Source organism: Hemitrygon akajei, chromosome 8, assembly GCF_048418815.1.
Source record: "Hemitrygon akajei chromosome 8, sHemAka1.3, whole genome shotgun sequence".
Taxonomy (NCBI): domain Eukaryota; kingdom Metazoa; phylum Chordata; class Chondrichthyes; order Myliobatiformes; family Dasyatidae; genus Hemitrygon; species Hemitrygon akajei.
In genome coordinates, this window is record NC_133131.1 from 105557872 (window position 1) to 105573580 (window position 15709).

At 39.0% G+C, this 15709-nt stretch overlaps 1 protein-coding gene across 1 annotated transcript in view; it reads left to right on the plus strand.

Moving 5' to 3' along the window:
* LOC140732138 (polycystin-1-like protein 1) overlaps positions 1-15709 on the plus strand; it is a 181529-nt gene that overhangs the window by 105297 nt on the left and 60523 nt on the right. Inside the window, exons 33-38 of the mRNA XM_073054354.1 lie at positions 1697-1845; positions 2167-2267; positions 4445-4640; positions 11118-11204; positions 12103-12310; positions 14775-14881. Coding sequence (XP_072910455.1) covers positions 1697-1845; positions 2167-2267; positions 4445-4640; positions 11118-11204; positions 12103-12310; positions 14775-14881 — 848 coding nt within the window. The remainder of the gene's footprint in view (positions 1-1696; positions 1846-2166; positions 2268-4444; positions 4641-11117; positions 11205-12102; positions 12311-14774; positions 14882-15709) is intronic.

The window sequence follows — 15709 nt, forward strand, 5'->3', positions numbered from 1 at the left end:
CTTGAGAAGGTTATGGTCAATTTCTTTCTTGAACCACTGCAGTCCTCGAGGTGAAGGTAACGTATACCCATAGGGATGGTGGGTAAGGAGTTCCAGGATTTAGATCCAACATCAGTGTACGACCAATTTAGGTTTCTAAATCGCTGACTTAGAAATCCTTGTCAGATTTCTGAGTATTCAATATTTTAACACTTTTATTCTTGCCTCTTCTATTATATTTTTGGTTATTTTGTTTCAGTCCTCTCCTGAAAACTCTTGACTTTGGAAATGAAGTGGTACATCAAGTGTATGGCAACTTTCTGGTACAATAAGTAAACTGCCATTTTAAACTTAGATTTACAAAGTTGTACAGCATAAAAACAGGCCCTTCGGCCCATCATGCTTTTACCAACCAACACGTCTTTCTATATTAATCCCACTTTCCTGCATTAATTCCATATCCCCCGGTATATTGTTCACTCAGATAGTATCCTGATATCTCTTAAATATTGTTAATGTTCTGCCTCCATCGTCTTCTCTGATGCACAGTCCAGTTACCAGATGCCTTGAGAGCTTGAACAGTGGGAGTCTGTTTTACCATGTAAGCCATTATCTGTAATGACTTTCCTTTCACTCAGTAAATTAATTAACCCTCAATAATTTCAATGTTACTGTTTTGTCAAACAAAGCTGAACTTCTTACTGGATAAATGCCTTGTAATTTTCGACTTTCCAATCTGTTGGCTGCAGTGAAATGCTGAGAGCTCTTCAGTCAATAGACCAGAGAAATTAATTGAGGACAGTTTTTATTTCTTGCCAATATTATCACTTGTTTAGGTGTTGCCTTGTTTGAACTTACAAGTTCACACATAGCCTGAAGCTTGAATTGGGTGGAATAACCATGAATAAACTCTACAAGAGGTTAGAAGTCCTGTTTTTTAATCACTTTTTAATCACCAGTGATCTCCCATGGGATTGCTTATATCCCAAATGAAATTGGTGCCGAATGGGATATCAACAATCACATGAAATCTTAACTCAAAAACATTAAACCAATTATTTATTTGTTTGACTTTATTTTGAGATACAGCACAGTGACAACCCCTTTTGACCCAATGAGACCGCACTATCCACTTACGCCCAATTAACCTGTCTCTGGGATGTGGGAGGAAAATGGAGCACCTGGAGGAAGCACGCATGGTCACAGGGAGAACATACAAACTCCTCGTGGACAGTGGCAGAATTATGTTACATTAGCCAGCATACCACCGCACTGCTCCATTGGATATATATATCATGATACATCCAAGATCAGTTAATTAGCGTGGGTCGTGGATTGAACTACCTTTGCACTAAAATATATATATCTTGTTCTAATTGTGTTTGTTCTTGTAAATATTATGTACAAATTGTGTTTTTTGTAAATGCTGCTTATGCAATGCCATGTACCTGTGATGCTGCTGCAGGTAAGTTTTTCGTTGCGTTTGTGCTAACATGTACTTGTACTCATGACAATAAACTTGACTTTGATTTTGAAAGTGATATCTTCTGTTTGTTCCTTACAAATAGTAAAGGAAGATTAATTGAAGTTGGAGCAACAGTGATTCAATTTTATTGAATATATGTGCAATTGGCTATCAGTATGCCTGTTGGACCATTTCTCAAAGCAATCTGCTGTTTCAGATAAAACTGCTGACTTCTTTCCTGTTTTGTACCAGGAACAGTTCAATGTACATGTCCTCCATCGAACCCATATGAATGTTCATATCTTGCCAGTGACACCAGCCAACCTACAGCAGGCTTTGGAGATTAGAGTGAATTTCATCAGGCTTAACCAGGAGGTGTTTCCTGTCATGCTTCTAGTGAGGTATGAAACAGTTTACACCTTTGTATATAGGCATCCCCATACTCTTGGGAGTTGAATTTGCTGCTGAAGATGTTCAGCAGTGTTTCTTGTTGTAAACTTTCAGAATGGTTGCCCAGGGACAGTAAAGAAACAGTGATTTATGAGTAAATCAGCTTGGCTTATGGCTTTAAAAAAACTTGGAGGTGAAGCCGTTTTCATGTGGCTGCTGTCATTTTCTCTTAATGCAGGGTAGATTATAGTGGTGGTTGTCAGCGGTTAATCTTCATACAAGTTACTATTTTACTTTTATTTTTGAAGCTAATACTTTATATGTTTCTCCAGATCAAATAAAGAGCCAACTCCAAGTAAATATAACTTAAAACAAGTCCACCACTGGAATGGAGATGCAATCCAATTGTTTATTCCTGCAACATCACTCTTGGGTTTGTCACTCATTCTTAAATTTTTATACTTTAATGTTTGATATTTTAAGAATTTAAATCAAGCTAAAGGGATGTAGGTAGTCAGGAATTTAAAATGAAATGTATGAGATCTATATAATAACTTTCATGTCATCTTAGCTCCTTTTCTTCAACTCAACCAAATAATAAAGTATGCTTAATTTAGACAGGAATTATCTTGGCAATCCAGAAGGAGAGATTTTATCTTGTTCACTGTTTGGAGTGAGATTTATAAAGTTTACTTTGGTGGTATTGCTACAAAAGAGCTGCTGGATAACTTGTAAGTTATTATCATGTATGTTTTGGCACTGAATGCTTGCAAACATACACAGTACTCATTATGTTGAACTTGGCTCTGCCTTTTAATAGATGTCAAAGCCATGGATGTCCTTTCCAGCATTAATTTCATGGTTGACTGGTATCTGTAACTTTCAGGGAAAGGGACTCAAATCACCAGAAGGATGCCAGCAACAGTGTTTGCATGGAATCCTCCAAGTTTATCATCAGGATAAAGAGACCATCTGTATCCTCCACTCAGCCAACACCTCCACCATCGGTGTTCTAATTATACTCAGCCAGCTATGCAGGCATACTACATAATTTGGAGGCCTGACAGCAGACTCCTGAAACTGACACATTATTCCAAAGTGTATTTCTAGAAGGGAGAAGCTTCAAGGATGTTATCAATTCCACTTCATCTTGCAATCAACGCAAGTCAATGAATGGGGCATCTGTGAAAGTTCTCAGAACTTGAGTTCTTTTCTACAGTCCTACAGAAGCCTGGAAACCAGGGGACCTTGCACTTACCATAGCAAACCAGTGTAGGACTTGTACAATGAATGTTAGGACACTGGGAAGTGTAATAGAACAGAGGAACTTTGGAGAACAAATGCATTTTTTGTTGAAAGTGACATCACAGGTAGCCAGGATGGTGAAGAAAGGGCGTTTCGCATGTTGGTCTTTATCAATCAGAGCACTGAGTATTGGAATTGGAGCATTATGTTGCAGTTGTACAAGTCATTGGCAAGGTTGCACTTGTGTACAGTTTTGGTGGCCCTGTTAGGGGAAAAATGTGGTTAAAATGGAAAAATTGCAGAAATGATTTTGAGGATGTTGCTTGGACTAGAGGGTAAGTTATAGGGAAAGGTTAGCCAGGCTAGGTTTTCACTTCATTGAACATAGGAGAATGAGGAGCAACCTTATAGAAATGTTTAAAATTATGAGAGGCAGAAATAAGGTGGATGGTAATGGGAGGTGGGAGACCAAAATTAGGGGGAATAGAGTTAGGGTGAGAGGGTAAAAAGTTAAAAGGGATCTGAGGGCCAATATTTTCATGCAGATGGTGACGAGTATATGAAATGAGCAGCCAGAGGCAGGTAGAATAGTATAATTAAAGATAATTAAAGATGCACTTGTTTAGTTACCTGAGGGTGGGGGAGGGGTGTTGGGGCATTGCTTAGAGGAGTACACTCTGGAAAAAGAGACTTTCTGAGTAGATACCACGGACTACATGGACTCATTGAGATAAGGGCTGAGTCCATGCTTTATTGCTCTATGACTCTGACTCCATCAAGCACCTCCTACTTCATCTGTGATAGAGTCTGTGGGACCACATTAGTTCATTAATCATCTAGGAACACACAGAACTGGACTGGAAGGGAGTCATTCCCATCCTGAGCAAGCACTTAAAAAGAGGAACTTTATATCTTCTAAAAGAGAACAGAATGAAATAAACATATTTCTGCATTATTGAAAATTTTGGCAAATGTTCGTTTAACAAACAATATTTAATGTTTTTATTTTATTAGATTCTTGCCCAAAGGTTTGTAACATTTTGAAGTACATAGTGACATTGAAATCAGTGGTCTAAGTAAGCTGCAAGTTGGTGCAGCACACCAGTAAAGGAGTGATTGATGCAATAAGTATACATGGGTACCAATGTGACCATAGCAGTGAGATATTTAAGTTAAATACACATGTATCACAAAGAGGTCTGGTTCTGCTGAGCAGAATCTCTGATTTGTGTATTTTAGCTCATTTTACCACATTCTATGCAAGACAGAATATTGAATAAAATAACATAGTCACAAAACTTAGAAGTAAAGGCCTCTATTATCAGTTAAATTTGATAATCTGTTTTTCATTACTATTCACGCCAGGTACTGGGACATATTATCTTGGCCTCTTAGATGCAAATTACAATAGAAAGCCCAAAAATAACTATCTTGCCAACAATGTAAGTTACACTCTGAGTATCCAGTGGACTCAGTGTTTGTACTGGGATGATATCAAGGAGTGGAAATCTGATGGCTGTTCACCCCGTCAGGAATCAGATTCACAGAAAATAAACTGCAGGTATGATTATTCTCAGTGATGATGTTTCTTTGGTTTGCATTTGATATTACCTTATGCAAAAAGAACTCCAATAAAATACAGCAATCTAAAAGTACGGGAACTTCTGACAGTAACTGTTGGCACTTTCCTATAAGAACTTGAGGTGATGTGGCCTTCTTGCACATTCAAAACACATATGCGCCAAGCTTGTTCAACCCCACATCAGATGCCTCAAGGAATCCAGTGTGAGACAATGTGACTTGATGGGCATTCCCTGTCACCTACACTGGAGTATCTGGTTGAGCGACCCATGTGTTCTACCTAAATGCCAAGCTGTCCTTTGCCATTGATTCTAATTGAGGAGATTAGTTTGAGAGACTTAGGTACAAGAGAAATAATGTGTATTGTAGTGGTTATAAACTATTTTCAATAGTTTTAATTAATACAATTGTTTTTAAGTACTTTAACTGCTTTAATTATATTAATTGTTTATTATTTTTTGTTGTAAATGATTTTAATAACTTGGGTATTTTCAAAACATTCATAGGTTTGGAAAACTCTTGATAAAGTTTTAAAGACATCTTTCCAAAAATTATCCACCTTTATGCAAGACCAAAACATATGAATTAAAGTGGCCACCTCAATATTACATCAAGAGCAAATAGGATTGATATTAGGAAAAATACGGGCTAATTTATCCTTTGACATATGTGACCGATGCACTACCTTGAACTGTATCAAGGAATGACTAGCACAAATAGATGAAGTAATTACCAAATGAAAAATTTTACTCCATTGATTATCTGAAAATAACTCTTGAAATTCCAATTCCCACACACCTTTAATTTTATCGTTAGATATCATTCATGAATTCAATAACCATTTATAAATTGTAGCTATCAATCCTTTTTGAAGTGGTTTATCCTGAAAAAGGGTATCTATCATGTTAGGTGGATAAGCAAAGGGGTAATTTGGAAGGAAAATATGTTAAAAAATTCCTAATTTGTAAATATCTTTAAAAAAGTGTGCATTAGATAAATCATATTTATCTGCTAACTGAGTAAAAGACATTAAACAATCCCCTATAAACAAATCTGAAAAAGTTATTATTCCTTTGGTTTTCCAAATTAAAAAGGCCTGATCTAAAATTGATGGTTTAAAAAAATAGTTAAGTTGGATTTTACTAGAAAGAATAAAATTATTTAACTCAAAAAAGTGGATAATTTTTGGAAAGATGTCTTTAAAACTTTATCAAAAGTTTTGGATCTGGACTTACAACCAAATTTACTTACAGTGATTTTTGGGATTATTCCATCGGAAGCAGGATATATTCCTGTTTCCGCTCAGCGAATGATAGCCTTTTCAACTTTACTGGCTGGGAGAGCCTTTGGAAGGATCCTAATACACCTACTGTTTTTTATTGGCTTTCCACCATCATGTCCTGTTTAAATTTAGAGAAAATAAGAAGTCGGACATTTGATACAACTTTTAAATTTGAAGAAATCTGGCAACCTTTTATTCAATATTTTCATATGATTTGATTTATTGATTTTTGTAATGACTCTCTTCCAGTTATTTTTTCGAAGTTTTGGATTTGATCAGAAAGTCTTTCTTTTCTTGGTTTTACTCTCAGGATGGACTGCCCTGTCTTTTTTTACTTTTTGTTTTTGCTTGTATTAGAATAGTGGTTTTTTTTCACATAAAAATTTCATGAAGTCTTTTTTCTCTTCATGAATTGATAAGAGGAGTATTAGTTATCTTTTTCCTTATTATACATTCTATATCAGATTAATACTATACATGATTTTGATCATGTTTATTTCACCTTCTTTATGTATTTGTTATAGAACATAAAAAATAGAACATAGAACAGTACAGCACATTACAGGCCCTTCAGCCCACAATGTTGTGCCAACCCTCAAACCCTGCCTCCCATATAACCCCCACTTTGAATTCCTCCATATACCCATCTAGTAGTCTCTTAAACTTCACCAGTGTATCTGCCTCCACCACTGACTCAGGCAGTGCATTCCACGCACCAACCACTCTCTGAGTAAAAAACCTTCCTCTAATAACCCCCTTGAACTTCCCTCCCCTTACCTTAAAGCCATGTCCTCTTGTACTGAGCAGTGGTGCCCTGGGGAAGAGGCGCTGGCTATCCACTCTATCTATTCCTCTTAATATCTTGTACACCTCTATCATGTCTCCTCTCATCCTCCTCCTCTCCTAAGAGTAAAGCCCTACCTCCCTTAATCTCTGATCATAATCCATACTCTCTAAACCAGGCAGCATCCTGGTAAATCTCCTTTGTACCCTTTCCAATGCTTCCACATCCTTCCTATAGTGAGGCGACCAGAAATGGACACAGTACTCCAAGTGGGGCCTAACCGGAGTTTTGTAGAGCTGCATCATTACATCATGACTCTTAAACTCTATCCCTCGTCTTATGAAAGCTAACACCCCATAAGCTTTCTTCACTACCCTATCTACCTGTGAGGCAACTTTCAGGGATCTGTGGACATGTACCCCCAGATCCCTCTGCTCCTCCACACTACCAAGTATCCTGCCATTTACTTTGTATTCTGCCTTGGAGTTTGTCCTTCCAAAGTGTACCACCTCACACTTCTTCGGGTTGAACTCCATCTGCCACTTCTCAGCCCACTTCTGCATCCTATCAATGTCTCTCTGCAATCTTCGACAATCCTCTACACTATCTACAACACCACCAACCTTTGTGTCGTCTGCAAACTTGCCAACCCACCCTTCTACCCCCACATCCAGGTCGTTAATAAAAATCACAAAAAGTAGAAGTCCCAGAACAGATCCTTGTGGGACACCACCAGTCACAACCCTCCAATCTGAATGTATTCCCTCCACCACGACCCTCTGCCTTCTGCAGGCAAGCCAATTCTGAATCCACCTGGCCAAACTTCCCTGGATCCCATGCCTTCTGACTTTCTGAATAAGCCTACCATGTGGAACCTTGTCAAATGCCTTACTAAAATCCATGCAGATCATATGCACTGCACTACCCTAATCTATATGCCTGGTCACCTCCTCAAAGAACTTTATAAGGCTTGTTAGACAGGATCTGCCCTTCACAAAGCCATGCTGACTGTCCCTGATCAGACCACGATTCTCTAAATGCCCATAGATCCTATCTCTAAGAATCTTTTCCAACAGCTTTCCCACCACGGATGTCAGGCTCACTGGTCTATAATTACCCAGACTATCCCTACTGCCTTTTTTGAACAAGGGGACAACATTTGCCTCCCTCCAATCCTCCGGTACCATTCCGGTGGACAACGAGGACATAAAGATCCTAGCCAGAGGCTCAGCAATCTCTTCCCTTGCCTCGTGGAGCAGCCTGGGGAATATTCCATCAGGCCCCGGGGATTTATTCGTCCTAATGTATTTTAACAACTCCAACACCTCTTCTCCCTTAATATCAACATGCTCCAGAACATCAACCTCACTCATATTGTCCTCACTGTCATCAAGTTCCCTCTCATTGGTGAATACTGAAGAGAAGTATTCATTGAGGACCTCGCTCACTTCCACAGCCTCCAGGCACATCTTCCCACCTTTATCTCTAATCGGTCCTACCTTCATTCCTGTCATCCTTTTGTTCTTCACATAATTGAACAATGCCTTGGGGTTTTCCGTTACCCTACTCGCCAAGGCCTTCTCATGCTCTCTTCTTGCTCTTCTCAGCCCTTTCTTAAGCTCTTTTCTTGCTACCCTATATTCCTCAATAGACCCATCTGATCCTTGCTTCCTAAACCTCATGTATGCTGCCTTCTTCCACCTGACTAGATTTTCCACTTCACTTGTCACCCATGGTTCCTTCACCCTACCATTCTTTATCTTCCTCACCAGGACAAATTTATCCCTAACATCCTGCAAGAGATCCTTTAACATCGACTACATGTCCATAGTACATTTCCCTGCAAAAACATCATCCCAATTCACACCTGCAAGTTCTAGCCTTATAGCCTCATAATTTGCCCTTCCCCAATTAAAAATTTTGCTGTCCTCTCTGATTCTATCCTTTTCCATGATAACGCTAAAGGCCAGGGAGCGGTGAGCACTGTCCCCCAGATTCTCACCCACTGAGAGATCTGTGACCTGACCCGGTTCGTTACCTAATACTAGATCTAGTATGGCATTCCGCCTAGTCAGACTGTCAACATACTGTGACAGGAATCCATCCTGGACACACTTAACAAACTCTGCCCCATCTAAACCCTTGGAACTAATCAGGTGCCAATCAATATTAGGGAAGTTAAAGATAACAACCCTGTTATTTTTGCACCTTTCCAAAATCTGCCTCCCAATCTGTTCCTCAGTATCTCTGCTACTACCAGGGGGCCTATAGAATACCCCCAATAGAGTAACTGCTCCCTTCCTGTTCCCGACTTCCTCCCATACTGACTCAAAAGAGGATCCTGCTACATTACCCCCCCCCCCCCTTTCTGTAGCTGTAATAGTATCCCTGACCAGTAATGCCACCCCTCCTCCCCTTTTCCCCTCTCTCTATCCCTTTTAAAGCACTGAAATCCAGGAATATTGAGAATCCATTCCTGCCCTGGTGCCAGCCAAGTCTCTGTAATGGCCACTACATCATAATTCCATGTATGTATCCAATCTCTCAGTTCATCAACTTTGTTCCTGATGCTTCTTGCATTGAAGTACACACACTACTACCTTTACACCCTTTATTCTGCTTCTCTTTCCTCAAAGCCTCTCTATATGTTAGATCTGGCTTTACTCCATGCACTTCTTTCACTGCTCTGTCACTCCGGGTCCCATCCCCCTTGCAAATTAGTTATTGATATATATATTTGAGATAATTCTCCTCTTGCTTTCGTGCTCAGTCCACTGCTGTTCACTCTGCTGACCCACGACTGTGCTGCAACACACAGCTCGAACCATATCATCAAGTTCGCCGATGACACTACCGTAATGGGTCTTATCAGCAAGAACGACGAGTCAGCTTACAGAGAGGAGGTGCAGCGGCTAGCGGACTGGTGCAGAGCCAACAACCTGTCTCTTAATGTGAACAAAACAAAAGAGATGGTTGTTGACTTCAGGAGGGCACGGAGCGACCACTCCCCGCTGAACATCGACGGCTCCTCGGTAGAGATCGTAAAGAGCACCAAATTTCTTGGTGTTCACCTGACGGAGAATCTCACCTGGTCCCTCAACACCAGCTCCATAGCAAAGAAAGCCCAGCAGCGTCTCTACTTTTTGCGAAGGCTGAGGAAAGTCCATCTCCCACCCCCCATCCTCATCACATTCTACAGGGATTGTATTGAGAGCGTCCTGAGCAACTGCATCACTGCCTGGTTTGGAAATTGCACCATCTCGGATCGCAAGACCCTGCAGCGGATAGTGAGGTCAGCTGAGAAGATCATCAGGGTCTCTCTTCCCGCCATCACGGACATTTATACTACACACTGCATCCGCAAAGGAAACAGCATTATGAAGGACCCCACGCACCCCTCATACAATCTCTTCTCCCTCCTGCCGTCTGGGAAAAGGCTCCGAAGCATTCGGGCTCTCACGACCAGACTGTGTAACAGTTTCTTCCCCAAAGCTATCAGACTCCTCAATACCCGAAGCCTGGACTGACACCTTGCCCTACTGTCCTGTTTATTATTTATTGTAATGCCTGCACTGTTCTTGTGCACTTTATGCAGTCCAGTGTAGGTCTGTAGTCTAGTATAGCTTTCTCTGTGTGTTTTTTTTAATTAGGTAGTTCAGTCTAGCTTTTTGTACTGTGTCATGTAAACCATGGTGCTGAAACACGTTGTCTCATTTTTACTATGCACTGTACCAGCAGTTATTGTCGAAATGTCAATAAAAGTTGACTTGACTTGACTTGACTTGAATATATGCTCTTTTTAAATCAATAAAAAGATTGAAATAGAAAGAAGGGTTTGGCAAACTTAATAGTTGTTTATGTCAAGAATATGTCAACAATTAAACTGACAGGAAACTGTTTTCAGTTGTTTTGAGAGTCAGGTTTGTTCTATCTCCTCGTTCCACAGTGCAGTTTACAAATTGGAAGTCACTGCTTCTGCGTTGAGCTTTGGCACCAGGGATGGAGGCAGATTTTCTCAGGGAGATGTCCCAGGAATTGTCTAAATTAGGCAGGAAAGGTGACAGGCTCACCATTGGTAACAGATTCTGACCCAAAGACCTTCACAGTTTTGTTTGTGATTTGTGCTAATTAATGCTCATTAATTATCATTCTGAGTGGAACAAACAATTAGAATGAGGAAAGCAAAATGCATCTTTACTTCGATGAGTTCCACAAAAACGTTCACTGTTTTGTTTTACTCACAGTTTGTACTGTAAAATGCATAATTAATCCATATCGGTCAGATTAAATGAATTGAAGTTCATGATTGATGCTTTTGCTCTTTTCCAAATAGTTATTTCTGTCTTCTTTTCGATAAATATATAATTGTAAATTTTTTAATTTTTAATTAGTTGCGACCACATGACGACATTTACAGTTGCACATCAGTCGGTTAAGATGAAGGATGTCAAATTCACAGATATATTGATATTTATCAGGTGGGTATCGCAACAATTAAGGATAGTTATACTGACTTAATATTTATGCCCTCTGGAACTGATTAGTTGCATAATTAGTTATTTACAAAGAGAGTGAATAGAATTTGTGTAGTATCAGCACTGGATTATTACAAGCAAATGTGTCAGTAAGGAAAGGCAAAATTAAACAAAAATTCCTTTCATTGATACATTAGAAATATTCTGAAGTTGGTATAATAGACATATTGGAGATCAAGTCTTCAATTTGATACAGAGGTTTCATACCATTGGACTGTCCACTTGAGATGACATAAACTTACACTCATGGCTACATTTCCAAAGACGAAATAAACTGAATACACTTTGAGGCTCCGAGTATTGAATCACTATGCTGATTGCTGATTGTACTTTAAACATAGAAACATAGAAAATAGGTGCAGGAGTAGGCCATTCGGCTCTTCGAGCCTGCACCGCCATTCAGTATCATCATGGCTGATCATCCAACTCAGAACCCTGTACCTGCTTTCTCTCCATACCCCCGATCCAAAATCCAAGTTATCTCCTTTGCTCTGCTGTATCTTTTCCAAATTTAGGAAGCAAGTGCTCTTTTTATTTATTTTCAGTTATTTTTACCTCTTGACTTTTACTTGACAACTTTTCTGAGCTTTAGAATATGGTACTGATTATCCTAAATTTGAGATTACAAATAAGCATGCATCCCACTTTAGTTTTTATTAAAATATTCCAATACTCAATACTTGCATAATGAATAAATATTACTTTAATAGAACCCAGTCAGCTGATGAATATTAAAAATGTTATTAATTCAGGCCAGATGGCAAAATAACCCTATTGTCCATATTTCTGATCATTATCTATGTTTTTGGAGATTCTCATTATTTATTTATTGCTTTGCCAGTGCTGTTGAAAACTACGTCACTTGCATCACTGTTCTGTTTGCACTGACCTTCTACATTCTGCTGGTTATCTTGTGTAAGCATAAAGATCTCATCCTTGAGACAAAACCTAAAGTTATTGTATTGCAAGACAATGCTCCGGCTGACCAGTACCTGTATGCAGTCATTGTGGAGACCGGCTTCAGAACAAAGGCTGGAACCACTGCCAAGGTATTTTATGTCATTCTTAAAATCATGTTGTTTTTCTTTAATTTAACATTGGCAGTATCAAATTATTGAAGAGGTATAAGAAAGTAGAAAATATTGTTCTACAAAATAAATGATTAATTCCACATGTTCTTCTGGATGGACAATAGAACACAAATGTATTTAAAGGAATAAAGTGCCATTTTACAGGAATATCATATGTATTAGACCAAATGGCCCTGCTCAACAATATCTCTCTTATGATCCTTTTATATGTGTTTATTATCAGATTTTGTTGCTCTGTTTTTAGCCATTCTTGTGCAAGCACATGCATATTGCTGTCTGACTACAGCAACTAGGCATATGTCAAATCTGTTGTTGTCCCCATGTATTATTTCGTATACTGCAGTGCAGAAGGAAGCCATTTGGCCCGTTGTAGCAAAACTTGCTCTTAGAAGTCCCAACATTCCTCACCTACAACATCCTCCCAACATTCGCTCCACCCCCACCAGACTCAAAAACAGTTTTTCCCCAAGCAGTAAGACTGGTTAACACCTCCACTCACTAACTCCAGTATTACTTAATTATTTCCTGTCAAAGTCACCTTCTGTACAGCCTGGCTTCATTTTATGGACATACAATCAATCTATGTATATCAGCTATCTTACATATTTATAATTATTGTGTTAATTTATTATTGTTGTGTTCTTTATCTTTTGTGTTTTTCTTCTGCACTGCATCAGATCCAGAGGAACAATAATTTAATTCTCCTTTATATTTGTGTACAGGAAATTACATTAAACAATCTTGAATCTCCTTGTCTCATTATAGCCTATTTGCCCTTCAATATCCCTCTGATTCTTTTGTCACAAATACCCTGAGGAGTACCTTGCAGTAACAGAAAACCTACCTGCAGATCTTTGTAAGTTTCAAGGAAATTGGAGCACCTAGCAGAAATTTACAGTTACAGGCAGAACGTGCAAATTCTACATAGACAGCAAGTGAGATCAGAGTTAAACCTGGTTGGAGGTAACAGTACTGACTGCTGTACCACAGTGATGCCTTTGAACTTATGTAATTCTTAAACTAAACTGCTGGTAAATCTGTACAAGTAGATGGACAGTGTAATGATATACAGTAAGTGAAGTGTTTGTTCAGTGTCTTTCTCCCTCTAGACATAATCCAGTAAATCGCCTGGAGTTAGACACTACAGTCTATTTTTGGAACATCAAATGCAGCAGGGGTTTAACCGGTTAATGCTACAACACTCATATCATGCAGAATTTAGAAGCATTTGTGAGCAGAATCCAGCAGAATTAACACCAAAAATTCAATACAAGAGTGGAGTGCAAGTGTGTGTGTCCTATTAACATAAAAGCAATGCACATGACATACATCCTCAATTTCCTCACTTGCAGACCACAGCCAGTTCAGGTTGACAGCAGTGTCTTCTCCACAACCTCCATCAGCATTGGTGAACCACAAGGTTATATGTTTAGCCCCCTGCTCAACTCATTTTGCACTTATGACTGTGTGGCCAACAGATAGGAGGGAGATTGAAAATATGACTGAGTGGTGCCACAACAACAACCTCTCACTCAATGTCAGCAAGACCAAGGAGCTGATTACTGACCAGGAAGAGAAAACCGGAGGTCCTCATTGAGGGATCAGAGGTGGAGAGTGCCAGCAACTTTAAATTCCTCATTTCAGAGGAGCTGTCCTGGGCCTAGCCCGTAGGTGCAATTATGAAGAAAACACTGCAGAGCCTTTACTCCTTAGAAGTTTGTGAAGGCTTGACATGACATCTCAAACTTTAGCAACCTCCTATAGATATGCGGTGGAGAGTATATTGACCGGTTACATCACAGCCTGGTATGGAAAATCCTACAGAAAGTAGTGGATACAGCCCAGTCCATCTCGAGTAAAGCACTCCCCACCATTGAGCACATCTACACGGAAAGTTGTCGCAGGAAAGTGGCATCCATCATCAGGGACTTCCACCACTCTTCTCACTGCTGACATCAAAAAGCTGATACAGGAACCATACCATGAGGTTCAGGAACCGTTATTACCCTTCAACATCAGGGTCTTGAACCAGAGGGAATAAACTCACTCAACTTCACTTGCCCCATCACTGAACTGTTCCCACAACTTATGGACTCACTTTCAAGGACTCTTCATCTCATAATTTCAATATTTATTGCTTACTTGTTTATTATTAATATTTTTCTTCTTTTGTATTTGCAATTTGTGGTCTTTTGCACATTGGTTGTCCACCCTGACAGATGGGCTCTTTTATTGATTCTATTATGGTTATTAGATTTATTGAGTATGCCCACAAGAAAATAAACCACGCGGTTGTATATGGTGACATATATGTACTTTTGTTATAAAATTACTTTGACTTTTTAACTTTAGCTTTTCAGAATGGTTATTCTAACAGTTTGTTTATCAATCATGTTTGATAACAAATCTGAACTATTTTTAGGTATATATCAAACTTTATGGAGAAGATGGTGTTTCTGAAACTAGAGAGTTATACCACTCTGAGAAGCAATTATTTGAGAGGAATTCGAGATACACATTTATACTGAGGTACGACATTTAGTAAGAGGTGAACTGGACCAAAATACTTCTTTGTATTCAGCTCATTAGATGCCTTGATGAGTTTGAATCCTTTGCTTGTTTGGTGCCTGTGTCTTAAGTGATGCCTTGCATTTTTATAAGGCGTTTTCAGCACATCCACAACCCTTCCCAATCTACCGGCCAATAGGAGCAGCCAAGCATCACTTGAGCATAACAACAGACCAAATCAATACATTCTATTTCTTTTGATGACGTGATGCTTTCAATTGGCTGAAGGAATACTGTATGTCATAATGGTCATGATAAAAATGAGCCTTTCTACTGAAGCTGAAAGAATTCTATGCTATGGATTTAAATTTGCTAATATTTACTTATCCCTCCATAAATCTTGTTTGACCTGCTTACATCCCTGTTACTAATCCTCCTCATGGCCAACACTTTCTTTGAATTACTTTGATTATAGATTTATTCACTTCCTTCATGATATACTTTTAAACTCTCATCTTGTGAACTGTTTGTGATATAAAAGATATAAATCAATAAAGGCAATCACTTCCAGATAATTAATTAACATTGAAATGCCACAGTTTTTGAGATCCAAGTATCTTACAACCTTGTTTATATGTCACAGGAAATTTGAATGGAAATTGCCTTGACAGTTCTTTTAGCTTCTAGTTTTTGCAAAATAGCCTTCTATATGCCCCCCCCTCTCTCTTTTCATACGTTAGCTTGGAAAGGTATTATTTACCTTAGCTATTTTCTGATTATCTGCTTAACTCATACAGTGCCTATAAAAGGTATTCACCCCCACACCCCCAGAAGTTTTCATGTTTTATT